Below are 27,212 nucleotides of genomic sequence, written 5' to 3'. Positions count from 1 at the left end.
ACAGGGATGAAGCTGGAGGCTCCCCTGGAACCACTTCCCGTCATTGGCACCCCCTTTGAAAGGGTGGGCATCGACATTGCTGGGCCCCTAGATCCACCGACATCATCCGGTCACAGGTTTATCCTGGTACTGGTGGATCACGCCACAAGGTATCCAGAGGCTATACCTCTGAGAACCATTACTGCACCGGTAGTGGCGAAGGCCCTGATGGGGATCTTTACCCGAGTGGGATTCCCCAAAGAAGTTGTGTCTGACAGGGGGACCAACTTCATGTCAGCGTACATGCGGGCAATGTGGAAGGAGTGTGGAGTGACCTACCGGTTCACCACTCCTTATCACCCACAGGCCAATGGTCTTGTGGAAAGGTTCAATTAGACCTTGAAAGGTATGATCAGAAGTCTACCCGAAAGCCTGCGGAGGAAATGGGACGTCCTCCTACCCTGTTTGCTCTTTTCCTACAGGGAGGTGCCTCAGAAGGGAGTGGGTTTCAGCCCCTTCGAGCTACTGTACGGGCGCCCTGTACGTGGACCTCTCAGCCTGGTGCGGGACTCCTGGGAAAAGTCTCCCCGGAAAGTTCCCCAGGATGTGGTGAGCTACATGCTGGCCTTCCGGAGCCAAATAGCTAAGTTGTGGAAGAAGGCTTCTGACAACTTGGAAGCCAGCCAGGCAGTGATGACTCCACTGGGTGAGCATTGTGGTATGACCACAATGCTCACCCAGTGGAGTTGGAGCCTGGACAGAAGGTGTGGGTGATGGAGCCTGGAGAGCTGAGCGCCCTCCAGGACCGTTGGACAGGCCCCTATGAGGTGTTGGAAAAGATGGGCAAAGCTACCTATTTGGTGGACGTGAAGACCCCTCGGCATCGACATCGGGTGCTACATGCCAACCACCTCAAGCCCCACTACGAGAGGCCCGTAGTCATGCTGGTAATGGTGACTGATGGATCAGAGGAGGAGGACACTGAGCCTCTCCCCGACCTCTTTGCGTCTCAAGAAAAGGATGGGTCAGTGGAGGGAGTGAAACTCTCGCCATCTTTGACTTCTGAGCAGCAGGAGGAATGTCGCCAGGTCTTGGGGTCATTCGCTCCTCTGTTCTCCCTTGTCCCGGGTAAGACCCACCTGTGTACACATGATGTGGACACAGGAGACAGCCCACCTGTGAAGTCCAAGTCTTACCGGCTGTCTGACAAGGTGAAGGCCAGCATCCGAAGCGAGGTAGCTAGGATGCTGGAGCTAGGAGTCATTGAACCTTCAAGTAGCCCTTGGTCCAGCCCAGTGGTTTTGGTTCCCAAAGCTGCCCCACCCGGCACCACACCAGAATTGCGGTTCTGTGTGGACTACCGAGGACTGAATTCGGTAACCAAGACCGATGCTCATCCGATCCCTCGGGCGGATGAATTGATTGACCGGTTGGGAGCTGCCCAATATCTCAGTACCATTGACCTCACTGCAGGGTACTGGCAGATTCCCATGACTGATGGAGCCAAGGAAAGGTCAGCCTTCTCCACACCTAATGGACACTACCAATTCTGCGTTATGCCCTTTGGGCTCAAGAACGCTCCTGCCACATTTCAGCGGCTGGTGAACACGATCCTCACCGGGATGGAGACTTTCTCTGCTGCCTACTTGGATGATATAGCTGTCTTTAGTAGCAGTTGGGAGGATCACTTGCAGCACTTGCAAGCCGTTCTCCAGGCCCTGGAACAGGCTGGCTTGACGATCAAGGCTGGCAAATGTCAGATTGGGCAGGGGACGTTAGTGTGCTTAGGACACTTGGTGGGCAGGGGGAAGGTGCAACCCCTTCAGGCGAAGATTGAGGCAATCATGGCCTGGAAACCCCCCAAGACCCACACTGAGGTCCGAGCCTTCCTGGGCCTCACAGGTTACTACAGACGGTTCGTGAAGGGGTATGGCACTATCGTGGCACCCCTTACAGAACTCACGGCCAAGAAGCAACCCAGGAGAGTCATCTGGACGGAGGCTTGCCAGCGAGCTTTCGACACTCTGAAACAAGCATTGTGTAACGCTCCAGTTTTGAAGGCCCCGGATTTTACAAAAGAGTTCATTGTCCAGACAGATGCATCCGACATTGGCATTGGGGCGGTGTTATCGCAACTCAATGAAGAGGGTCTGGATCAACCGTGGTCTTTCTGTCACGAAGACTGCTTCCCCGGGAACAGAGATGGAGTACCATTGAGCGGGAAGCCTTTGCTGTGGTCTGGGCACTGAAGAAACTGCGCCCATACTTGTTTGGTTCGCACTTCCTTGTTCAGACAGACCATCGACCCCTTCGCTGGCTCATGCAGATGAAGGGAGAAAACCCCAAACTGTTGAGGTGGTCTATCTCCCTACAGGGAATGGACTTTCGGGTGGAACACCGACCCAGAGCTGACCACGCCAATGCAGACGGTCTCTCCAGGTATTTCCGCCTTAGTGTTGAGAACTCCCAAGGGGTTGGGTAGCTCTCCCCACTTTCAGCTGGGGGGGACGCGTGTTAGACCCTTCTGCTTCTGAGAGTCCCCTCACCACTATGATTTATTTTGTTCCCCTGTACCTCCCAAAATTTGTCGCTTTTCTTGTCTACCGGGACTTTTTGTGTGTTGTTTCAAGGGGCTAGATGTTCCTTGACCCTGGTTGCTCACCAGGTTTTTGGCAACCAGTATGTATGACCCTAAGATGTTGGACACCTTTTTTCCCTCATGTGAGTGACTCCCATTGGAGCCTCCGTGAAACCTGGCCTTTTGAGGTTTTGGCGCCCTTTTGTTTGGCACGCATTCCTGACAGGAATTTACTTGTTTTCCACAGGTACACAAAATGGCTGCTCTAGAACCCTAATACGGTGGCTCTGAGTGACCATAAAGCACCTCAGAAGTGCCATGTTATTGTCACAGTCAGAGAAGGTTCTGGAACCTTCTGGCTCGTGCCAGCACCTCAGGGCACTGGCTATATAAGGACCAGTCCCTGACGGCCATTTTGGATTAGCTGATTCCTGACCTGACCTTAGCAGAGACAGGAGCACTTAGACTTGACCCCAGATTGACACCTTCCCTGTTGACCCCTGAGGCGGCTGGTAGCGCAGGCAGTAGAGTGGCCAAGGTTCATAGCGTTGTCCCTGACTGGCATTCCAGTCAGCCTCGTGTGAAGTGACCTAGCGCCTACAGTGCCTGCCCAGCGAGTGCCTTTATTGCCCCAAAGACTGTGGCCGAGTTCGTGTGCCTCCCGCCCCCCCGCCCCCGGTGGTTTATCGTGACTGATTATACGAGTCGCGAGGCGAGAGCAAGTTCGCCGCGACCGCGATCACGGAAAGTGCCCCCTTCGTGACAGGCGCCTCCAGCCAGGAGCTCGGACGTCTCCGAGCCCCATCGGCGTAGAGCGCCTCCTGCAGTGACGGAAGGTGAGGTGGTGCACCGGGACGGGGAGAGGCCGGCCTTCATTGGGCGGGACTAGCGTCTCTGCCCTCCTCTGCGACCCGGGAGTTGATGCTGTGGGCGGGAACCACCCCGAAGAAGGAAGTCGGAGGGAGGTCCGTGTAGCCCTGGGAACCCCGTCGCTGAAGCGAGGAGAACTGTGCCGATTGAATTTGATATTTGATAATTTTATTTTGAGGGGGTATTTCTAAAGCGCAGCGTTCGCTCCGGAGGGAGCATCATGGCGCTAAAAATCCTGAATGCCCGGTCAAAAGGAGGCGCGAAGGAGGCTAGATGGTGGCTCTGGTCCAGTCGTCGGGGAGGTTAAAAATCCAAGTTTTAAGAAGTTTTCTGAAAGGCTTCTCTAAGGTCTGTTGTCTCAGGTGTTTAGGCATGCTGTTCCAAGCTTTGATGGCCAGGGAGCTTAAAGTTTTTCCACCTTTTGACTTCAAGTTGTACCTGGCAGAGGACATGAGATTGTCTTGGGCGGAACAAAGGGAGCGACTCGGGTTGTAGTGTTGGAAGCGTCTGGTTAAGTATTTAGGACCAGTGTTGTTAAAAGCCCGAAAGGCAACAGTAAGTATTTTAAAAAAGTATTCTTTTATGTAGGGGTAGCCAATGCAGGGTTTTTAGGGCTGCAGAGATTGAGGATTTGCGGGGTAATTTTAGGACCAAGCGGGCAGCAGTGTGGAGGACGCTTTGGAGTTTGGTCAGAGTGGATTTTTAGTCCCAGCCAGGAGACCGTTACAGTAGTCAACGCGCGAGATTATGAGGGCTACTGTTACAGTTTTCCTGGCCTCAAGAGGGAGAAAGTCGAAGAACTTTCTGAGAGATTTAATTATACCGAAGCATCTGCCGGCAACAGTCCTGGCGTGTTGGTCGAATGATAGATCTGCGTCAAATAATACACCAAGGTTTCTAGCTGTTGTGACGGTCTGGGGAGGGGCAACAGAGTTATCCGGCCACCAGAGGGCTGGGCAGAAGGAGGTGTTCTTTCCGATGGGGAGGATCTCTGTTTTGCTAGAGTTGCATCGGAGGTGGTTAGTGTCCATCAACTGGAAGACCGCAGTTAAGCAGTTTTTAAGATTGAGCTCAGCTTTGTTTGAGTTGTCCTCTAGGGGTACGATCAACTGAGTATCATCGGCATACGAGGTGACAGGTATGCCGAATGATTCAATCAAGGCAAGGAGTGGAATGAGGTAAATATTAAAGAGGAGGGGACTCAGGATGGACCCTTGGGGTACTCCAGAGGAGACCTTTTTCTCCTTAGATTGAAAAGGGCCATGGGCGACAGTTTGGGACCTGTCGCTGAGGAATGATCTTATCCATGATAGGGCTGTGTCTGAGATCCCTATATCCACCAGTCTGTTGATCAAGATAGAGTGGGATATGGTGTCGAACGCTGCCGTGAGGTCGAGAAGTATCAGAATGGCTTTCTTCCTCTGATCTTGCAGCGTTTTGATTGTGTCAGTCAGTTCGATAAGAGCTGTTTCAGTTGAGTGTTTAGGGCGGAAGCCAGATTGTTGAGGGTGAAGTATATTATGGGTTTCCAGGTAAATTTTGAGTTCTTTATAAACTAACTGTTCAGTTATTTTTCCCAAAGCAGGGAGAAGGGTGATTGGGCGGAGATTGGTCAAGTCCACTGGGGATTTGTTAGTCTTCTTCATGAGTGGTTTGACAACACCCTTTTTCCATATGCGAGGGACAGATCCGGAGCTGAGTGACAAGTTGACTATGTAATTGATGGTAGGGTTCACCACATCTATGATTTGATGGAGAATCTTGGGGGGGCAGGGGTCGGAAGGGGAACCGGATTTGCAAGATAGAATAGCTTCTCTGGTTTGGGCCAGGGTGACAGGGGTGACATTTTTGAGACTACCAACTGGAGAATCAAGTTGGTCCGGACTAGGAGGCCCTTGAGGGGTTTGCGGAGGGGGAAAATTCCTTTGGATGGAGGCGATTTTTTCGTCGAAGTAATCTTAGATCTTGTCGCATAGATCTTGGGATGGGGGGATTTCGGATTGGAGAGCCTTGGGCTGAGTAAAAGTTTTTACTATAGAGAACAAGGTTTTTTGTTTCTGACTAGCTTCATTAATGGCTTTTACGTAGAAGATTCTCTTGGCCGATTTAATGTTAGAGAGGTAATTTTTCCTCTGTTGGATATAGGCAAGACGGTCGTCATTGTCGTAAGTTCGGCGCCATTTGCGCTCCGCTTTCCTGCATAGTAGGTGAGCGGTAGCGAAGTCAGGGGTGAACCAGGGGGCGTTGTTTTTTGTTTTCTTATGAGTTCTGCCGGGTCGATTAGTGGGGTTCCGGTTTTTAATTTCTTCTGTAATCCAGTTGTGGAAGAGGTCAGCATCCCTTTCTATGTTACCAGATAGAGCGGGGAACTGGGATTGAAGGATGGGATTAAGAGTAAAGTTTTCCTGGACAGTTTTCCAGTTGACAGAGTTGTCACGATGAGGATTTGTTTTATTGATAGTTTGAGGGTGGCTATTTGTGATGTGGAATGGGATCAGGCTATGATCTGTCCATATCTGGGGGAGAGGGGGCAGGGTGGTGAGAGAAGGGAGATTAGTGCAGACACCATCAAGAGTGTGTCCTAGTAAATGGGTAGGAAAAGTGACACTTTGTTGAAGATGGAAGATTTCAAGTGCTCGTAGAAAGTTATTAGTTTGTAAGTCAGATGAGGACTCAAGGTGCAGATTGAAGTCTCCTAGAAGAGTGAAATGTGGATAACGAAGTAGGAAGTGTCCCAGAGAGTCGCTAAAGGAGTGAAGAAATTTGGAAGCATTACCGGGTGGGCGATAAATCAGACCACCTGAGAAGGAAAGGGATTGGCTGAGTTTGATGGAGAAGCCCATACCTTCTGTGTCAGTTAGGGGGTCTAAACTGAACGTATGACAGTTGAAGGTGCTTTTCAGAATAATTGCAACGCCTCCGCCTCTTCCTTTCGGTCTATCTTGTCTATGAAAGGAATAACCCTGGGGGAGGGCAATGGCTATATCTGGGTTGCTGTCTTCTGTGAGCCAGGTTTCTGTAATCAGGAGACAGTCCAGATCGGAGTCTATGATGAGGTCGTGAATATCTTGGCTATGTTTACACATAGGCCGAGCGTTTATCAAACCACCTTTGAAGGGTGGCTGGGGGTCCTTGGGGAGGGGGAGGGGGAGGGATGAATGGGCTGGGACGATGGTGAGTGACCAGCGGCATTGAATGCAGCAAGCCGAGCCAGATACCTTTGATAGGTCAAGTTTGCAAGAGCAGTCATGGTTACCTCGTAGAAGGTGGAGATCGTCAGAGAGGTACCTGATAGGTGAGGCGATTAGGGCAGAGCTTCCTGCGCCTGTCGTGGTCTTGGCGCGGACGGGCGCAGACGGGCTTGCCTTAGGCACGCCTTCGGCGCGCAAACGGCGCTCCGGCTGCGCTTCCTATGCATACACATTTCTAACCGGGGAGGAAAGGGCGTGGCCTGAGAGGTGGGCGTGGTTTTGCGTGCACGCCAGGGCTAATGGCGGCGGCTAAAGGGAGATGAAGTGCGCGACAGCGTTAAAGTCGGCTGCGTGCAATTGACGAAATCTGCTATTAAAATCAGCAAGTTTACACAGTGCGCAAATGAGTGACACCACACTAAAGTTTTAAAAATGAACAAATATGCAGTTTGCAGAGTACCTCCAGCTCCCGGCTTCCGCCTCAGGGCTGGGTCAAGGATCAATGAGGAACGCTTGTTTCTCAGCGTATTTGTAGGCGGTCAGATGGGCGTGGCCTGAGAGGTGGGCGTGGTTTTGCGTGCACGCCAGGGCTAATGGCGGCGGCTAAAGGGAGATGAAGTGCGCGACAGTGTTAAAGTCGGCCGCGTGCAATTGACGAAATCTGCTATTAAAATCAGCAAGTTTACACAGTGCGCAAATGAGTGACACCACACTAAAGTTTTTAAAAATTAACAAATATGCAGTTTGCAGAGTACCTCCAGCTCCCGGCTTCCGCCTCAGGGCTGGGTCAAGGATCAATGAGGAACGCTTGTTTCTCAGAGTATTTGTAGGCGGTCAGATGGGCGTGGCCTGAGAGGTGGGCGTGGTTTTGCGTGCACGCCAGGGCTAATGGCGGCGGCTAAAGGGAGATGAAGTGCGCGACAGCGTTAAAGTCGGCTGCGTGCAATGGACGAAATCTGCTATTAAAATCAGCAAGTTTACACAGTGCGCAAATGAGTGACACCACACTAAAGTTTTAAAAATGAACAAATATGCAGTTTGCAGAGTACCTCCAGCTCCCGGCTTCCGCCTCAGGGCTGGGTCAAGGATCAATGAGGAACGCTTGTTTCTCAGCGTATTTGTAGGCGGTCAGATGGGCGTGGCCTGAGAGGTGGGCGTGGTTTTGCGTGCACGCCAGGGCTAATGGCGGCGGCTAAAGGGAGATGAAGTGCGCGACAGCGTTAAAGTCGGCTGCGTGCAATTGACGAAATCTGCTATTAAAATCAGCAAGTTTACACAGTGCGCAAATGAGTGACACCACACTAAAGTTTTTAAAAATGAACAAATATGCAGTGTGCAGAGTACCTCCAGCTCCCGGCTTCCGCCTCAGGGCTGGGTCAAGGATCAATTGTTCCTTGACCCCGATTGTTCCCCGACTGCAGCCGTAGTGAGGTGGGGTGCAGCTTTGTAAGGAACTGTGAGCCGGCAGTGTTTAGAGCAGTGCGAGGATTGTGCGACGCTGCCGACAGCCCCGTTCGTCAGTCTACAGACTTTGAACTGGTGCTGCCGAGTGCTAACGATATCTGGAAGCCCCCGCAGCGCGCCTCGGCTCCACCGGCAACAGAGGTCTTCCCCCGGTGGCTGCCGAAAGAGAAATGAAATGCTCACTGTGTCTCCTTGCCTTCTAGGTTAACGCGCATACACTTTGGTTGGTCCCGAAAGTAATTCTGAACCCAGAAAGCCTGTATGCCTTGTTATTCCAGTCAGCACAAACTGTAAGAGTGAATTTTCCTTACTGTAACCGTGGGTAAATGTATTGACTCTGAAATTAACTAATTGGTGGCAGCGATACCAGAACAAACAAGTGTTTGAAAAGTCAGAACGAACCAGTATTGATTCTGTGTGCAAATATAAAACCTATCTTATGTGTTCTATATATTGATTCGTATTTATCCGTGATATTTATCCTATTTATTGACACTATTTATTGACCAATATCTATTTGTGGAATCTAACTTATTTATTTATATTATTTATTCGTGACATTATTTATTCTTACATTGAGACCCAGAAATTTGTACTGCAAGGAATGGAAATGTGCTTTTGAACTTGAACCTTTTTTTCCCTCACAAAGGACTTTTATATAAAAGAATCGTATTTTTCTACAACAGTGGTGTGGTGTCCTTCTTTTTAGTGTGGTTGTACAGGGGGTTATTATTGGGTCTGAGCCGGCTTAACACAAAAGGCGTCACTGCCTTGTCACTTGAGCCAAGCTACCCCCTTTGTGCTGGGCTTGCCCATCGCAGGTCCAACAGCATGCCTAATGAATCCTAGGCCCCTTCATTCCATGAACCTCTGCATGGACCTATTGACCCACCTGCGTGAATGTTCAACTGCCGCTGTGGATCTGGTGCCCCGCCATTCCCTACCCCCTTTTTTAAAGACAGCACCACCCAAACTATGGATTCTTCGGTGTTGCCAGATGCATGGATTACGCATTTTGGAAGGATTTTTAATCCAAACAACCTGGCAATTGGTGAACCAGTAAGCTCTTCAAACAAAATTATGTTTGAGCCTCTAGAACAAGAAACCATGGAGGTGGTCAGTGCAGCTCTACAAGAGAGTGCACAAGGAAACACCCGGGGCCCAATAGAGTTTCAGTGGATATTTTTAGATCCATACCTCCCTATCAGTGGCGGCTGGTGACATTTGAAAGTTATGGGGCGTAAGAGTTGGGCATGACTTTTAAGCCGCAAACAAAGTGAGCAAGCAAACTCACAACAGTGGATACAGGTTGGGTTCTCCTCTCAAGAGAAAATTGGAAAAAGATTGGCGAATGGTGAATTTTAAAGCAAAAGTATTCTGCTGTTAAGAGGCTGAAGAAGATTGGCTTTCAATGCAGGAATTCACAGGAACACAGCAAGATATTAATATAAAACTTAAACACAACACAGCAGGTTATTAATGTCATTAAACAGACACTGAAAGGCCTTTTCCATCGAACAGGCGGAGCAGGAAATAAAACGAGAATATTCCGTGGTGAGAGCACTTACTTGCCACCCTTCACTTTTCACTGTGATACAAACTCACAGCACCAGTGGTTGTGGGTCCACTCACTATTAGTGCAATGCCCACCACACACTGCGAGCCTGCTTTGTGCTCCCACTCTCAGCACCACGATTTGAGAGACAACTTAGTGCGCAGCAATACCCCAGTCCCCAAACGCACGCGCAACAGTTATGCTTGGTGTGCACACTTTTCAACTCGCGGTGCCATGGAGTGTTTTATAGAGTGCTTCAGTAACTTCATAGCGCTATTGCTGTGATACAGCGGTGTGTCAAATTAGTTTTTAAGCAAGTTAAAGTCCACATCCAATCCTGCATGCAATGAGGAAGCTCTTTCCATGTAAAGATACGTTTTAGAAACATTATTTCGCCAAAAATTAGTTTTAGTGCTCTTAAAAAGTGGGAGGTTCGCCTAACCTTCTTTAATCCTGTACAGAGTAAAATAAGTGCTGGTTTCCAGTGCTTCCAAAAGACGTTTGGGAGATGGAACTTACACACAAATTAACTCTTCCAGCACCCACACCCAGAAGTACACAAAACACACACACACACTCACTCTTCATTCTTCACTACTTCCTGATACATTCGACACCACCAGTTTTACACGTGGTCACAATACTAGTGAGGCCAATAGGGCAAGCGAAGGGCCACTCGAGCTGATGTCACTCAGGACTGAAAGCCGAGGTCCTTTGCCAAAAGCTGCTGGACCACAGAGAAAGTGAAAACACCAGACCTCCAGGCAGCGGGCGGGAGCTGACGATGAAAGAATGGTCAGGGATTACATTTAGAGACAAAGGCGGGGAGAACTAGCTCCGATTTCAATAATGCGAGGCCAGATTTAATTTACCTGTTTGGCGCCTGTTTCTGATCTTCAAACAGGCGTGGTCTACAGATGCTGGAGGGGTGTTTTTTTACTGCTGCTTATCAGAGTACAGTGCATGACAGGCAGTCTGTGCTCCTTTGACCTTGCTTCCCTTGAATACCAGGGTTACAGGATGTATCTCTCTTTCTCTCGTCCCACAGGTTAACTTTTTTAAAGTCCTGAACTTGCATCAGCGCTAATATGTCTAATTGGGAAACTTGGGCTTCCAAACAGGCCACGATTTCAGAAATGCCAGAAGGACTGGGGTAGAGTCAAGCATGGCCCTTCGCCTGCCTCAGTTCTCTTCGCATTACAGACGCCGAGGGCCATCGATCCCAGCCCACTCAGCAGGAAAAAAATGCGTTCTCACGGGACGGGGAGGGTGTTGTTGACATTCAGTGTTAGGTCCCTAAAAGTAACACTGGCCATAGATGGCCTGTTCCTCGCGCCAACTGAGAACTCCGTTGGCTGCAACAGGATGTTAGCAGTATAAATCTATGCAGTTGCGACCGCAAGATGAGCGGGGGAGGGGGTAAGGGGGGTGGAGGGGTAAAGGGAGTGTTGCGCGTGGGACGGCGAGGGTAATAAAATAAAGAATACTTACCTTCGTCCGGACCTCCGCTCCTTCTCTACACCCCGGATCGGATCACGCACTGCGCCGCCGCCTTAGAGACTCGGGTGTTCCATCAGTTTGAAAATACACCAGGCTGCGCGGTGGAGTCTCAGCCAATCCAGGCGCTGCATTAGCAGCACCAGGATTGGCTAGAGCACGGTTACTCCTCGCCCATTTTGAGACCCTCGGCCTCGGGTCCCTCGTCAGACATTCGCTAAAGGGAAAGGTAGCAGTGGAGTAGTGTGCGCAAGTTCGGGCTGCTCCTAAAAATGACCAGCCCAAAAACAGACATGCGCACGGCTATTGCTGCTGCAGTTGTGCTGTCAGTGACAGTCTGTCACTCAAGCTGACGCAGCTCCACCCCCTTCAGCCCTTCCGATTGCCTCGGGGCTGGGCGTGTCCTGTTAGCTTTTCAGTTCAGAGAGAGACTCGAGACTGGTCAGACTGCGAGACTTTTCTTTTACAGGCACAAATTGCATTTTAGGCGTGACGATGCTGTCCTTGTGGCTTAGTGGGGCAACGCCCGAACGCCCTCAATGGACGCACCGCCACTGCTCCCTATGGGTCCCGATATTGACCCATATTTTTAATACAGATGCTGACGGCCATTTTCTGAAATCATGGAGTGAAAGCATGTTTGTCAATATATTTAACCCCTTGCCCGTGGGGCTAATTCCCCCGCTGTGCTGGGGGGCGGGGAGCGCGCACAGCGCCCCGGTGCTCATGACGAGCTCAGCTCGGCATGAACCACGGTGGCCGGTGCTCATGACGAGCTGAGCTTGTCACGGCCACACCCGTTTCTTCAGAACGTTCAGCACAGCGGGGGAATTAGCCCCGCGTACGAGCGTTATGACGAGCTGAGCTTGTCATGAGCACACGGCCACCGTGGCTCATGACGAGCTGAGCTCGTCATGAGCATGGGAGGGGTTTAAAAGGGGGACAGGGGTGATGCTACGTGTTACTGTCCTATATTCCTCATAGATTCTTCAGTGAAAACTATGGGTAGGGCGATCTTGGCTAGGTTGAAAGCCTGGGTACAGAAAAAGAATATATTAACAGACTCACATTATGGTTTCAGGAAAGAAATAGGCACTGGGGATCAGGGAATCAACTTATACCTCATCATCTGCAAGTATTCTATGGCCAGGGGTAGCCACGTCTATTTATCTGTTGCTGATTTGTTTTGTGCCATTGAATTGTTGAACCATACCAAGTTTTGGCAGGTGCTAAGCTCCAACCAACATTGTAAGTCATTTCTCCAAGTTACCTAAACTTGTGTGTGCTCTATGGGAAAAACTGGGAAAGTACACACAATTTTCAGGTGACCCGGGCGATTCTGCAGGGGTGTGTACTCGCATAATTTTTATTTTCACTCTACATAATTGTTTTGGGCATATTCCTAAAAAATATAAATGCTGATGTCCCTAAGGTAGGCTCCCATATTCCTCCGATCTTACTTACATAGGCAATGCAGTACTTGTTTCCAGGATGGCAATTGGCCTCCAGCGACTAATAACAAAGGTTATTCTTTTCATCAGGAGTAGAGATCTAAAATTGAATTTTGCTAAGACCTATACCATGGTATGCGGTAAAAGTAAAAAACAAACGGGTGGTTTAGTCCCTCAGCAAAGGATCAAAAGCTTGATGAGGTGAAACATTTTAGTTACTTGGGTATTGTTTTTTCTCCGAAAGGTGACCGGTCACCCCACTTGAAATTAGCAAAGTTAATTCTGTAAAGGCCATTTCTGCAGTATCTAGCTTTGCAAAAAAAAAGTAGGTAGTAAACTCCTGAGAGAGATTACTAAACTATGTAGATCTAAATACCTCCCCGTGGCCCTTTATGGTTTACCAGTATTGGGCAGGTAAAAGAGTAAATTTTTACAGTTGCAAGAAAACATCCCCTTATGTCAGCTTTTGGCAGTGCTCAAATCAACTCCAGAATGTATCGCTCATACCAACTGGGTGTAGAGTTTTTGAAGGATACTATTCACCTTAACTCACTAACAAAACAGTTTCTTGTGTAAACAGGTTGTTAAATTCACTAGGGCAATTATCAAGGATTGTTTGGGTTTGGGCCACTGCGGGAACATACCTTGGCTCCAGGATCTAAAACCTTTATCGGAGCTGGGAATAAATATTAATCCCCAAGAACACCACAGTATTTAGCAAAAGAGAAAATAAATTGACTCAGATGGGGAAAAAGGGCGGCGCTTAGGGAATTTCAAGAGAAAAAGAAACCTACATTTAATAGATACTGCATAGGTACAGTCCAAGAATAGATTCAGGGTTACTTGAGGAGGTGTAGAACACCTCGCAATGATCCATCATTTCATGGTTTTGGCCAAAACAAATGCATGGCTCCTGAATCTGCGCAGGTGCCAGGGTAATCGGCAAGCAAGACAGGTAACCACACACTTTATGGGTTTGTAGATTTTATAGCGATATTAAGTCATTGACATTGCTGCCCGTCTTTCTATCCCAAGATTTAATTAAAAACAAGGAGGCTGTTATTCTTTTAAAAACTGACAAATCTACACATATGTTGTGTTATTCTTGATTATATCAAAAGGGCCCTTCGCAGACGACATTCGGTAAATTACTTGGATGATTTTATGTTTCGAATTAACTCATGATGATGTTTAAGAATCCTTATACCTTTATTTTATTGGCTCGTGAAATCACCTGTTAAACATTGAGATTTTTGGATATATTTATAAAATTGCATAGAGGAAAACAGGCATGGCCTTTAAAAAATGTATTTGCATACTGTGACTTGGTTTATTCTGATCTGTAGTTTTGTCAACCTTTGTAAATATTTGATTAACACTTGAATGTGTAATGAATTATGTTTTTATAATAAATATTAATTTTTTATCTTTTTATATTATTGAATGATTGTATATTCAATTATGATTTTTATTGTTTCTTTATGAATGTGTTTATTAATTTAATTAAAGATTGCATTGAGATTGAGACTTTCAAGTAGAGTTTTGTATCATTGGCCTATTGGTGAATCTTGATGCTGTCATCTGTGAGTAGAACACCAAGTGGCTCCATTTAGAGAATGAAGATGGCAGGAGACAGTATGTGCCTGTTTGAACAAACCAGCAGCGGTTAGCACAGGTAAGCGCGGTGAGTCTGGGCAGGGGGGAAGTCAACGGACGACAGAATTAGTATTATTTATTTATTTAATTATACCTAGTCCATCGTAGGTCGACTTAACCCCTCAGCCCCACCGCTCCTCACCGCATTCACCTGTGCCGGCCGCCGCTTGAACAAACTATTGGCAATAGGAATTGTAAGAGGAGAACCAGACAAACTCTATTTGAGACTCCAGAGTGCATGAGGATGGGATGGTGAACTGTTTTGAAGGCAACTGAGAGGTCTAACAATATCAAGAGTCAAAGGACATCTCAACTTGTGTTCAGGACGGCATTGTTTCCGATTTCTAAGTTAACGGTCTCAGTGCTGCAGCCCGATCTGAAGCAAGACTGATAGTCATGCCGGAGATGGCTATCATTGATGTGATCTTGGAGTTGAATATTGGCTTCTTTTTTAAGTGTTCTTGCCAACGCATGAAAGGTGAGCATTGGGCTGGCAGTTGGCCAGGTCATAAGGGTCTTGGGTAGGCTCCTTTGGAATGGAGGGAGCCTAGCCTGTCTTGAAATCTACTATGAAGATGCCTATTTCTGTTCATTTGTGAAGTTATTTATTCTGATAAATTGCTTAAACTGTTTTCGTAGAAACTGGCTTCCTTTCTCAGTTTAAAACATCTTCTCATAAGCCATCTAATATTGTGAAAGATCCATTTGAAAATATTGATAAATTGATGTTCTGGAAGCCGTGATATTCTGAGGTTTCACCAGACCAACAGATAAGCCCTCCAATTTCTTGACAGAGAGGGAAACATCTGGCTTTCTGAATCAGGAGCTGGTAAAACTGCACAGCCTGTTAGGCGGAAGATATTGGTGCTCCACAAACATTGCGACACTTCATTTATGAGCCAGTAAAAGTGTGCGTAATCTCCCTCTACGTGAGTTTGTTTAAGTTTTAGGACTCGCCTAGCGTTGCAGCGCATGCGCTGCTCGTTTTGCGAGGCATGAAGTGTACAGTATGGTGTGGAAGCTCCACACACTCTCCGCCCATTATTTTCATTGGATCGTATCTTAAATCCTGCCTTCCAATTGGTTGTAGGCCTGTTAGTCCCTCCTCATGACGAGCATGTCGGTATTAGTATCCTTCCATGGCTATTCGCCCCTTCACTCCGAAAACTATTTTCTTTCCATATCTCCCCTCTCCCGCAGTCCGTGAATTCTCTGCCTTTTTATGAGGTCGCTCGTCGTGCATCTACTGTGGTACTGGCTGACGCTCTCACACGTCAATGGAGAGCAAGAAAAAGCAAAGTGCCCGGCATTCATTACAGGACAAACCCCTGGCGCTGCATGTGTAACATAATCTGGGGTTCTCACAAGATCTCCATTTGATTAACAGGCGGCAGTGCCTCCCCTCTCCAACTCCTCCCACTGGTATCTATAATTAGATGCCTTTAGTTAAGCTCCTTATTGATTCTGCTGGTGCTGTAAATTGATACTGCTTTTTTGGTGAAATTGCATTCGCCGAACCAGCATCATCACTACGAACACGTCCACCTCTGTCTTCCGTTCCAGGACAGCGGGGTGGGGCTTTCCCTGTGTCGTTGCTTGCTTTTGGATCAGTCTGTGCACCTATCTAGCAACTCAGAAAGGGCTTCTGTGATTAGTAATGGTTGCAGAGAGTAGCCAGAACGGTCTTGCTTTGTCCGAGGAATTTTTTTGGTGAACTGCATTGACAATTTTCCTCATGTTGCACCCTACAGTACCTAACCCTCCAGCGCCAATAGGTATTAGATATGGGGCGGTGGGGTACTCCGTCGCTTCAAGCAGCATTCTCCTTTGTTTCGAGCGAGAAGAACCACGTTTGTTCCCCTAAGCTGGTGATGGTCTGTGCAAGCACCCCGGCACTGGAAGATTGGCCCAGGGACGTAAAGTAGGCTCCTGCATGGGATGGGGATTAAGTGCCTATCGCTGCGTTAATTTCAAGGGCTATAAAAAAATCTGTGCAATATTGGTGACCTAAAGCACACTCAGAAGGGGGGGCATCATTTTCCTTCACGCCATTGGAAGGGTACGGGTGTATAAGGCATTTGGCCCATATGTTATCTGACCTGTGTGACCTAAGATGTACATAATGAAGCTGTTTCCGCTCCATTCCTTTGCGGGGCCATTCTACAAACGGGAGGCTGCTGTGAAAACTTGATGCAAGAAAACAAGCATCATAATTCGTTTTTCTAATCTTTTTATATGTCTGGTGGTTTAATCCACAACCACTTTCGCGAACATAAGTATTAAAATGGGGTTTAGGAGTGAATACAAACGTGACAATCAGCTATAGCTATGTAAATGCACTGGTGTGATGGTTGATAATAGAAAAAGCATTGGCAGAGTCAATAGGTATTGGTTTAATTTGTTAAAGCATGCATGACTGCTGTTTACATGTGCTAGTATGTTAAAGCCTGGCCGACGTACTTTGCCAATGCTTGTTTTCGTTCTGCATTAGAGGGCACAAGTGTGCTTGGGCTCAGGCACCCCATGCACTATTTACTCTCTCACTTCCTGATGATCTCTGTCCTGCTCCCTCTTTTCAATGTTTTTATTTTTTGAAGGACCAGCAACTGAAAAGTGATACTAGGCCACTAGTGTCTTACTACGCCTTGTCTCGAATTTCCTTATATTTTCACCTTTTAATTCACCATTCTGCATTGCTGTCTGCCGAATTAGTAAGGTAAATGTAAAAAGCCACGTCACAGCGCATGCATACACAACAGAGACTATCGTGTAATGTATGTTTGTTTCTTTAATAGAAAACCCATTTCAAGATGTCCGACCATGTAGCTGTATGTGTGAGGATGCATCATGGTGCATGAGTATGAATGTGTTGTGACCAACTGGTGTCATTTTGCACGTTAATGCTAATGAAAAAAACATTTACTTAGCCAAAGGCTTGGCCTTTTATAGCCGAGAGACCTGTTTCTTTTTTCATCGCTCTTGGTCTAGTCTGGGGTTATCCTTAAAATCTGACTTGTTGGTCATACCTGTTCTGAAAAAATCATGCGAATGCAAGAAGTCATCTTGTGCAGAGCTCTGTGGATTCACCAAACTAAAGGTGCCGTGTGAGTTTGAAAGTAGAAACCACCACGTTAGGGTGACGATACTTGTTATTCACAATTGCCCATATACCATGGTATGATAAAGAGGCCAAATTAACAGGTGCATTCCTATTCTGTTTCCTCTTTTTAGTAAAGCTGAGGAAGACCCACAGCCTCATCCATGAGAAGATTCGCTCTGGGATAGAAGCAATGTATTCTGCAATAGAAGACTCTACATTTCTGTTTACCGAATCACATAGAATACACTCCCAGGATCATGATCTCAAATGAAACTTGTTAGGAATGTTTAATTCAGCTCCCTATCACAAGTGTGTGTGTACTTCTAGCCCTTGTTTCATAGTCTCAGTATCACAACAAACAATCACAAAGGAGGGATGCTTAACTAAAATGCAGCTATCCAGATCTGTGTGCAGACATTATCACGAAGAGTCTACTGTAGCCAACATTCAAGGATTTCATTTATTTCCATAGCATTACGAAAAATGAATCATTTGACTCAGATTCTACCATATTTTCTGCAAAAGGTGACAACTCATCAAAAACAGGCGCAACTTCATGTTGGGCCGATGCATCATGGTCCCTCCCCAAGCACCATCCGGATGAATTTTTTCAGTTTTCTTTTTACATTTATTTGCGGTTTTATATAGTTATTAAATATTGTATACTTCAACGTGTTCTCGGGTCAGATAGTCATCAATATTACCCGAGTGCTTGACGAGGCTGTAGTGGGCCCTAGTTTGGGATGGTTTGCACTACCAATGTGGATAAAAAAATACAATTTTCAGTTTCATTTTGAATGATTCACGAGAGGGGAAGGTTCTGTCAGTAGAAGGAGTTTCTAGTTCAAGTTTATTTTATTTGCATAGTTACCATAAACCATTGCAGTATAATGCAAACAGCCTATGAAACATTAAAACACAATAAAATGCATTAAAACTGGAGAGTGCATCCAGTGATTACTGTGCTATGTGACTTAGATTTCTTAAAGGGTGAGATCTCTAGGAGGACAACGTCACAACTTCTCAGTTGGCATAGACCTCCTGAATCCACTTTTTCCAGGTGCGGTGATTTGGTGGTGCCTTTATAAAGTGCCTTGTGGGTTAGGCCGGGGGTTTGAAAATAGTGCAAAGAAGGTGACCTCAGAGCGATCGGAGTGTGTGAAACCTGGTCTCATTGTTAGATTTTGTGACCAGTCCATTGGCTGTGTGTAAGGCAGCTTTGAGTAGGGAACAGTGTAACTTGTAAGGCCTTGTCTTGATAGATGTAGGGCTGGTACAGCATTCATGAACAGTCAGATCAAATCACTCACCAGTCTTGTTTGAGATTGTTCTGCCCCCAAGGGCATCTGTTTTCTCAAGGGTACCATCATATAGGCGTGACGTATCACCACTCAGCGATGGTGAAGTGAAGAGTTATCAAATCCATTCTGATACATTTTCAGAGGCACAAACCAGCCAAGCTACACGGAGCACACACTCATTTTATAAATGACTCTGCAGAACCAAGCAGAATATTTCTCTCATGGATTTTTTTAAACCAATTCAAGTGAACCATTTCCTGAAGAGCACATGCAACCCTCTACTTGCGGCATGGAGGCTCTAAGCCTGAACCAGCTTTTTCCTCCCAGACATAGTCAGGGACCAACGCCTGAGCCACAATTAATCAATCAATCAATCAATCCATTTTTCATGCGCACTACTCACCCGTGAGGGACTCAAGGCACTGTGGGAGGGGTGGGGTGCTGCTAATGCTCGAACAGCAAAGGTCTTGAGAAGTCTCCTGAAGGTTAGCAGGTCCTGGGTCTGTCGCAGGCTGATGGAGAGGGTGTTCCAAGTCTTGTTGGTGAAAAGGGAGAATGAACTGCCGACGGCGGTTACTCGTCGGATGCGGGGGATGGTGGCAAGGGCGAGGTCCACAGAGCAAAGCTAGCGGTTCAGGGTGTAGAAGCTGAGTCCACACTGGTGTTCAAGGGTGCTACCCAAAGCCCACTCATTTATCGTCTTGAAATAGCACAATATAAGCATAGCAACCAGAAAACCACAGTCAAGGAGTGTGAAAATCAGCTAACAGCATTCCATTCCACATTATTACATCCTCTGATCTCAAGCTGCAAAACTGCTTGCTGTAGGGTGCCGCCAGGAGGGGGTCGCCTTTACAGCATCACACGGGCACTAGCTGTAGAGAGAGACACGGCCAGGGGTCACCAAATACCCTTGCATCAGCCCTGGTGCTAACAGAAATCATCATGTCAATGAATACCATTTAAAGGCATATGGCCAGGGACTGCCAGAGGACCCCCACCCTTCCGTTAACCAACATTATTAACCAGGACATGAGAGGGATTTCTTTGGAGGCTGGTGGTCGTACAACCCTCCGGCCGTATTTATTAAAACATACAAATAAATCAAAAATTGAAATAAACAATAAATACACAATTACGCAGAAAACTTTACATGACATTCTATTACAATTGATATATACAGATATCAGATGGCCAACCTTAACATACTTCTAGTACAAAGGTATTTCCTCTCCGAATCTAACGCAACAGTCACATTATTCAATATTTGTTTTCTGCGTATCCTATTTGGGCCTACGGCAAGGTCACTAACTGATGCCAGATCCTTATCACTTAAACCACGCCCTCCTGTCGGAGTGCACATGCACAGAGAGCCCGTTTACTGTGGGGGTACACCACTGCCTGGTTACCCCCATACGCCCTATTAAGCGCAGAGGGCCCTTTTACCGTGCGTGGAGGTACACCCTTCCCCGGTTACCCCCGTACGCCCTATTAACTCCAATAAAGGGGGCCCTTGCATCTTTGCGCCGTTTACTGGCGTCATTGTGCACGTGCGGGTGGCCAACCCGCTTAGAGAAAGCGTGACTCTCCCCTCCCCCGCACTGCACCAGGAGTTCTAGGAGAGACCACTTGTCCCTCACTTTGAGTGACCCCATTCGAGAATGGCACCGCTCCCCTAAGGACCTTAAATTAACTGCTCACCAATCATGACCTTACCGCCTGACCAAGGAATAGCAATAAATACGACTATTGATGACCTGTAAACGGGAGAAAGTTTTAAGGAACAAAACGTATTAGTCAGACACTCTTGTAATCCATAAACATTTGTAACAAAATTGTGAAAACCTTCATAACACACAATAACAATCATCTGCTTCAGGGGATGGTGGGTGGGGAAAAAGATTTACAGCCTCCTAGAGGCTGGAAGGGCAGGCAATGGCGCGCAGGAGTCAAAGAGGCAGACTCTCGTGCTCCACGGCCTTTTAACACTTCATCTGCCAGGCCGGATCTAACCGGCCTGGCCTTTGTTCCCTAGTGAACCGGAAGTGACTCAATCACTTCCGGGACACTAGGGGACGACCCGGGGTCCAATACAGGTTGAGGCACGCCCACCGCGTCATGGTGACGCGATGGGGGGCGCTCCCCAATAGCTAATGCGGGTAGCGGGTGGGGGCCGGTGCGCCTCGGCATAACTGTCAGCCTCGCCTTTCCCTTCCTATCTTCACACGTCACCACTGCCCACCACCCCTCCACATTCATGGTGTCATGCCAGGCACAAGGCTGTAGATCTACTGCAACTGCACTAACTGGCAACTGTGCAAGACATAACACGTGCTCAAAAGTGGCCAACCCTACCTTGTGAGGTGGTATCTAACAATCACGGTACTAACAGTTGTGTAAATCTTACATTTGTTACTGGGATGTTTAAATTGTATACATAAACGTGTTTGCAATATTCACACAATGTCGGAAATTATATGTTGCTTGTGTGTTCGTGTGCTAGCAAATAAATCAAGTTTGTCAGCTGCATTTAATAAAAAACATACTTTCACGATTCATCTGTCCAAACCCTTATTTATGTCTTAACGTTTTGTTATTTGGATCCTAACTTCGGTGATGTGGTGACAGCTGCATTCTACAAAGAGTTAAACAAAATGGCGTCATCGATCTAAGGATGCATGAAAGTTACAGAGCAGATAATAACCAACCGAGCGTTTGGAGAGTCCGGCTTGCTGCGGACAGTTTCAAGCTGGGCATGAGGAAAGAGGGCGCTAGGCATGAGGAAAGAGGGCGCTGGGCATGAGGAAAGAGGGCGCTGGGCATGAGGAAAGAGGGCGCTGGGCATGAGGAAAGAGGGAGCTGGGCATGAGGAAAGAGGGCTCGGGGCGACTCTACACTGTGAAACCAACGTGAGCGTGCAGGCTTTGCATCTGTGCCACACAGCATCGTTCAACCTTAGACGAGTTTACTAGTAAAGGGAGGGTTACTTTCATAAAATGCCTTAGATGTCACTGTGCGGAATTATAACGTAAGATCCACGTCCTCAATTTCTAAGGATAACAGGACTTCAATCTACAAATATCCTAAACAGGCACTGGCAAAGTCAATAGGTTTTTTTTGTTAAATAACTGGAAGATCTTCATTGGCTCGCAGCTTTGTGTGTGTCATTGCCTGGGTGTGTGATAGGATGGACGCAAGAATGCCACCAAGGGTAAATCAATGGGTGTGTGAGGGAGTGAGTGAGAACCTAAGTGCAGTTATTCTTCATTAGGGCAGCTAGCGAGGGAACCCCTGTGAGTCCCATATTGCCGTGTGCTCAGCCCAGGCAAGCTAATGCTTCGCTTGGGAAAACACAACACGTTTGTAAAGCACATGTTCACCCAGAAGGGTATCTTGGCGCTGAATAGCAGACGGGTGTTGTTACCCAACTCAGTGGTACTAGTTTTATTGACCTCAGAAGGATGGAAGGCTGAGTGGACCCACCTGGATTGAATCAGTGACCATGAGGTCGAACACAGGCCCTTACAGTAGATGCATTAGTCCTCTAAGTCACCAGACCCAGCTAGCGCCCCCGGAGCCGGCTGATAACCACTGTACCTGTGACCGCCCAGGCCCTGGGATTTGCTGGGACTACGTCCACCTTTCACAGGCAAAGACAGTGCAACGCTTTAAGTGTTCTACTCGTTTTGTCGATTTAATTGCCAATCTGGGGCTTCACGCTATGACTTATATTGAAAGAGCACAGACTGACATTATAGACAATACTCGTAACTGTGGCCAGGTTTGGTTGCCCGTAGGAAAACATTCATGCATTCGAAGGAGCTATACTGAGGGGTATTACCCCCCTCCCTTCTGTAACACCTGCGGAGCTGATCAGTTGAAAAACAGGCTTCCACTCCTAATTTATGCCACACCTAAGAAACGTCGCTTGAAGTTGAAAGGCAGTGATAGATTTTAGATTTTCGAGTAATTTGAACCACACTGTCGGTTATGAGTCACTGCTCCCTGACGTTACTGTAGCAGGACTGACGTTTTCATAATGATGTATTAAGAAAGTAATTTTGCGAATTTGCAATTCACAAATTTGCGGATTTGCGAATTCGCGATCCGCAAAATTCGCGAATTTGTGCAAATTTGCGGATTTTTTATTTTTGGGGTTTTTTTGGGGCGAGACCGTGATGTGCCCTTTGGTTCATCACTGCCACCCTCTAGTTTTTTATGCCCTTCTGCCCTCTGTACCACTCGTTTTTGTGCCTTTCTGCCCTCTGCCCCACTCGTTTTTGTGCTCTTCTGCCTTCTGCCCAACTCGTTTTTGTGGTCTTCTGCCCTCTGCCCCACTCGTTTCTGCTCTCTATCCCACTCGTTTTTGTGCTCTTCTGCCCTCTGCCAAACTCGTTTTTGTCCCCTTCTGCCCTCTGCCCCACTCGTTTCTGTGCCCTTCTGCCCTCTGCCCCACTCGTTTTTTGTCCCCTTCTGCCCTCTGTCCCACTTTGTGCCCTTCTGCCCTCAGCCTCACTTAGAATGGCGTCTGCAAGCTGCCAGCGCCATTCTAAAATAGCTACAAAGTCAGCTTCAACAGGAAGCACTAATAGATAAAGTAAAGCAGGTGCTCGAGTTGAAGGTCAAATTAAGTTACACAATCATTAATCACCCCGAGTTTGGGGTGATTAATGATTGTAACTGAATTTGAGCTTCAACTCGAGCACCTGCTTTGCTTTATCTATTAGTGCTTCCTGTTGAAGCTGACTTTGGTAACTATTTTAGAATGGCTCTGGCAGCTTGCCAGCGCCATTCTAAAATAGTTACAAAAGTCAACTTCAACTTTTGACCCAATCCTTTCCGCTCGCGGATTTTGCGGGAAATTCGCGGATTGCAAATTTTCAGAAAATCCGCATAATCCGCGAGCAGAACGGATTTTCCGCCCATGCTTAATGCTTTTTCTATGCAGGGGAGACGGCTGATTTGAAACAGAAACCACGAACTCTTTATGATTCAATATCTCATCTTCGTAGTTTGCCATCCCATTTTGGTACTTCTACAAATCCTGGGTGAGCTGGAGCCTGATGCAAGTCCGTCTGGACAACATACATGGTTTCAGCCGTACAGGAGTTTGGTTTGGAATATTAAGCATAGAAGGCCTATGTAGAATTTAATTTTTAAGCATATAGTGAAGATCCTACTTTGGAGATATTTTTACAATGTATGGATGACTCAAAATGACAAATATATTAATTATATCTTAAATACTGATTAACTGTATACAAAATATTTATTGATTTTGTCAAAAAAGTATTAATAAGACCCATTTATGAATTCTGGGATTTTACAGAAGGCATGGTTGCCCAGAAGTGATAAGTTAATTTCAATAATTTTATTTTTATGGTTAATTTTAAGATTATACTTTAAATTTATAATGAAATGATCACATTTCATTTCATTTTCATTTCATCTTTATTTCGACAATGTTGTCATAAAAGAAATCACATTAGATTAACAATTAAAAAATTAAAAATTAATAAGTTACGACTAAACACAGTAAAAACTACGATCATCGGGTATCCTAGGAGCTATTTCATCACAACCAAGTGCATGCCAATAAACATAGATAGGTGCATGATCAACTAAAAGCCCTGTCCATCTAGAGTTAAAGGTCAAGGTCCCTAGCAACTATACAGATGTATCTACTAGATTCTACTTCCAACAATATTCACATATTTCCTTCTAATGTTCCACATGGCTGCTAAACATTTAGTTACAGCAAAAACAATTAGAGGAGAAAGATCAGTTTCAAGTATTCTATGAGCTTGGGAACAATTCCTAATCCCCAAATGTTTACAAATGGGAATAATCCACTTATTTCTAGCTTTCTGGTAAACAGGTCAAAAAAACACAACATACAATTCATTTTCCAGCTCCGAGGTACAGCCAGGACAATTTTTGGTAGTAGGTAAACACCACTTGCTCGTAAGGGCTCTAATTGGCAAAGAGCCGTGTCTCCATTGGAGATACAACTTCCTAAAAACAACTGGACTGACATCATCGAAGACAGACTCAAATTTATAAAAATCTTTAGTCATAAAAAACATGCCAGCCATATTACCAGTTTGTGCATTCGATAAACGAGCATCTAGGTTACTTTCATGGTACAAATTGACCAGATGCTTGTGCGATAAATTTCTGCAAGGATACTCCGGGTCGGACCACATGGGCGAGAGGCCTAATCTCTCAAATTCCTCTCTTACGTATTTCAAACAAGGAAGTTTCAGCGCATTCGGAAGTCTTAAGACCTCCGCGAGCTCTTGCCTATAGTTCTTAAGCTCTGGGGTTACCCATAATCGCCTCCAGAAAGTTAGAGGTTTGAGATCCAGTTCCGCATTTATGGGTCTAAGGCCCAGGTCAAGCCTGAGCGGTAGCAGTGGTGTACTAGGGGGCAGTGATACCAGCTCACTTAAAAATGTATTCTCCGTGACAGCAATCGCAGGTGCACACTTGTGACCCCACAATTCGCCACTATGAATTACTGCCCCACGTGCCTGCAATTTATACATTTCCAGAGGTGGGCCATTTGGTTTTATAGAGGATTTATTTAAGAGCTTGAGAATGCCCCCCGCTTTTTGAGAGAGCTTTAGTTGGGATTTTATTTGATGTTGTACCCAGGTCATACTTTCATTAAGGGTGAGACCGAGATAGAACGTCTGGACTCTTTCAAGCCAGTCTCCACCTATCGCGGGGCTCGGGCATGTTGTTATCGGAGGATTGAAAATCATGAATTTCATTTTCAAGGTATTTATTTCCAACTCCCGATCCCGACAGAAAGACACAAAGCCGTCCAGAACTCGCTGGATGCCCATAGGGGCCTTAGAAAGTAATTGGGTATCATCTGCGAACATAATCGCAGAGATCCCAGACCCGGCAAGCTTTGGAGCATCGCCATTGGGGACCGCATTCAGGTGGGCGATTACCCCGTTGACGTAGAGGCAAAACAGGGTGGGTGCCAAGACGCACCCCTGTCTTACCCCCCTGCCAACGGGGAATTTAGCTGACAAAGAACCATCTTTCCCACACCTGACCTGTGCAAAATTCTCAGTGTGGAGTCGAATTATCATGTTCAGAAGAGGGGAAGGAATACCCAATTCCGAAGCACACTCCACAATTTCCGGCGTGGAACTAGATCGAAGGCCGCACGGAGATCCACAAAGACAGTGTACAGTGAGCCGCCCTGATCATACAGTTTTCCAGAAAAGCATGGTTAATCGAAAAATCTGGTCCGTGGTGGATACATTCTTTCTGAACCCAGCTTGTTAAAGGCTTAAGATGTCAAGTTCCTCCATCCAATCTAAAAGGCGGTCTAGAATCAGCCTCGTTAAGACCTTTTGCGACACGTCAATGAGGCTGATTGGCCTGTAGTTGACTGGGAGCAGAGGTGAGCCCTTCTTGAAGATAGGGACTATCTCTGCTCTCAGCCAAGTACTTGGGACCGCCATGCCCCCCAAGATTGCATTAAAAATAACCGTTAGATAAGGAGCCCAAACCCTGGGTTCGTGTTTGAAAAGATCGCCAGGCACTTTATCCAGCCCCGGGGCTTTACCAGATGGAAGTTTGAAAATGGCAGCCATGACTTCTCCCTCAGTAAAATCAGGCTTGGTCGTATCAGCCGTAAAACTAGGAACTATTCCCACTTGAGCCAGGACTTCATTAGAGTTATCCCCCTGGTATAAGGTATGAAAGTGTTCTTCCCACACCTCCGCAGCGATGTTCGATGCTACTGCCGAAACGGGGTCTGCCGACCCCGTACTCACAATTAGACAGAACTTCCGAGCGTCTCTTATTAACAGTGCAGATGTTAAGTTTGCCCAGTTCTCATTCCCCCACTCAGCCTTAGCATGATGAATTAACTGGCGATATACTATCCTCCTTTGTTTTATTAGTACCCTATTATTATTCTGCTTCAGGGCCTCGAGGAGTTCTGTTTTTGCCAATCTGCAGGCCTTATTGTACTAGGTGGGTTTGATGCCGGCACTTCTCTCTCTAGACCCTGGGTGGTTTATGAATCTCTGCTAGGCTATTGGCTAGTTCCTTGTTAAGATCTCCTAGCCTTGTATATACTTCAGGCGGGGGGTGCTGCAGCTTTAGGGCACCAGCGGCTTCCAATACCGGAATTACCCGATCATATAGCTCTGCCACTAAGTTTGGGTGAGTGACCAATTTATCCCATCTAACCCTACTCCTGTTATTTGATAAAAGCACCCTATTAACGAGTCCACACTCTGTGGTGCAGCTATCTTTGGAGATACTAGGGGATAGAAAGTCTAGGATCAACGCATTGTGATCACTTTCTCCCCTGGGTACCACCCTAAAATCAGAGACCTTGTGCCAAGCACAGCTCTCCACAAAGATATAATCCAGACGTGACTTCTGCCCAGGTTTATTAAAAGTGCACCTTGAAGGGATATCCGATATAACACGGCCATTGCAGGCCCTGATTGAGTGGTTCAATGTCAAGGTCATAATTTGTACGGCCAATGGTGCCCATGATCTTGCAGGGGGACCCACCACTTGAGGAATTTTCC

At 46.8% G+C, this 27,212-nt stretch overlaps 1 protein-coding gene across 1 annotated transcript in view; it reads left to right on the top strand.

Annotated features, from left to right (window-relative positions):
• Nucleotides 1–21,196, top strand: part of LOC147729326 (uncharacterized) — a 354,664-nt gene extending 333,468 nt beyond the window's left edge. Inside the window, exon 19 of the mRNA XM_086959822.1 lies at nucleotides 17,473–21,196. Coding sequence (XP_086815948.1) covers nucleotides 17,473–17,506 — 34 coding nt within the window. The 3' untranslated portion in view covers nucleotides 17,507–21,196. The remainder of the gene's footprint in view (nucleotides 1–17,472) is intronic.
• Nucleotides 21,197–27,212: the final 6,016 nt, after the last annotated feature.

The sequence above is a fragment of the Lissotriton vulgaris genome, chromosome 2_2 (assembly GCF_964263255.1).
Source record: "Lissotriton vulgaris chromosome 2_2, aLisVul1.2, whole genome shotgun sequence".
In the NCBI taxonomy this organism is placed as follows: domain Eukaryota; kingdom Metazoa; phylum Chordata; class Amphibia; order Caudata; family Salamandridae; genus Lissotriton; species Lissotriton vulgaris.
Note: the sequence above shows the minus strand (reverse complement) of the source record. Positions and strands in the feature narration are given on the sequence as shown.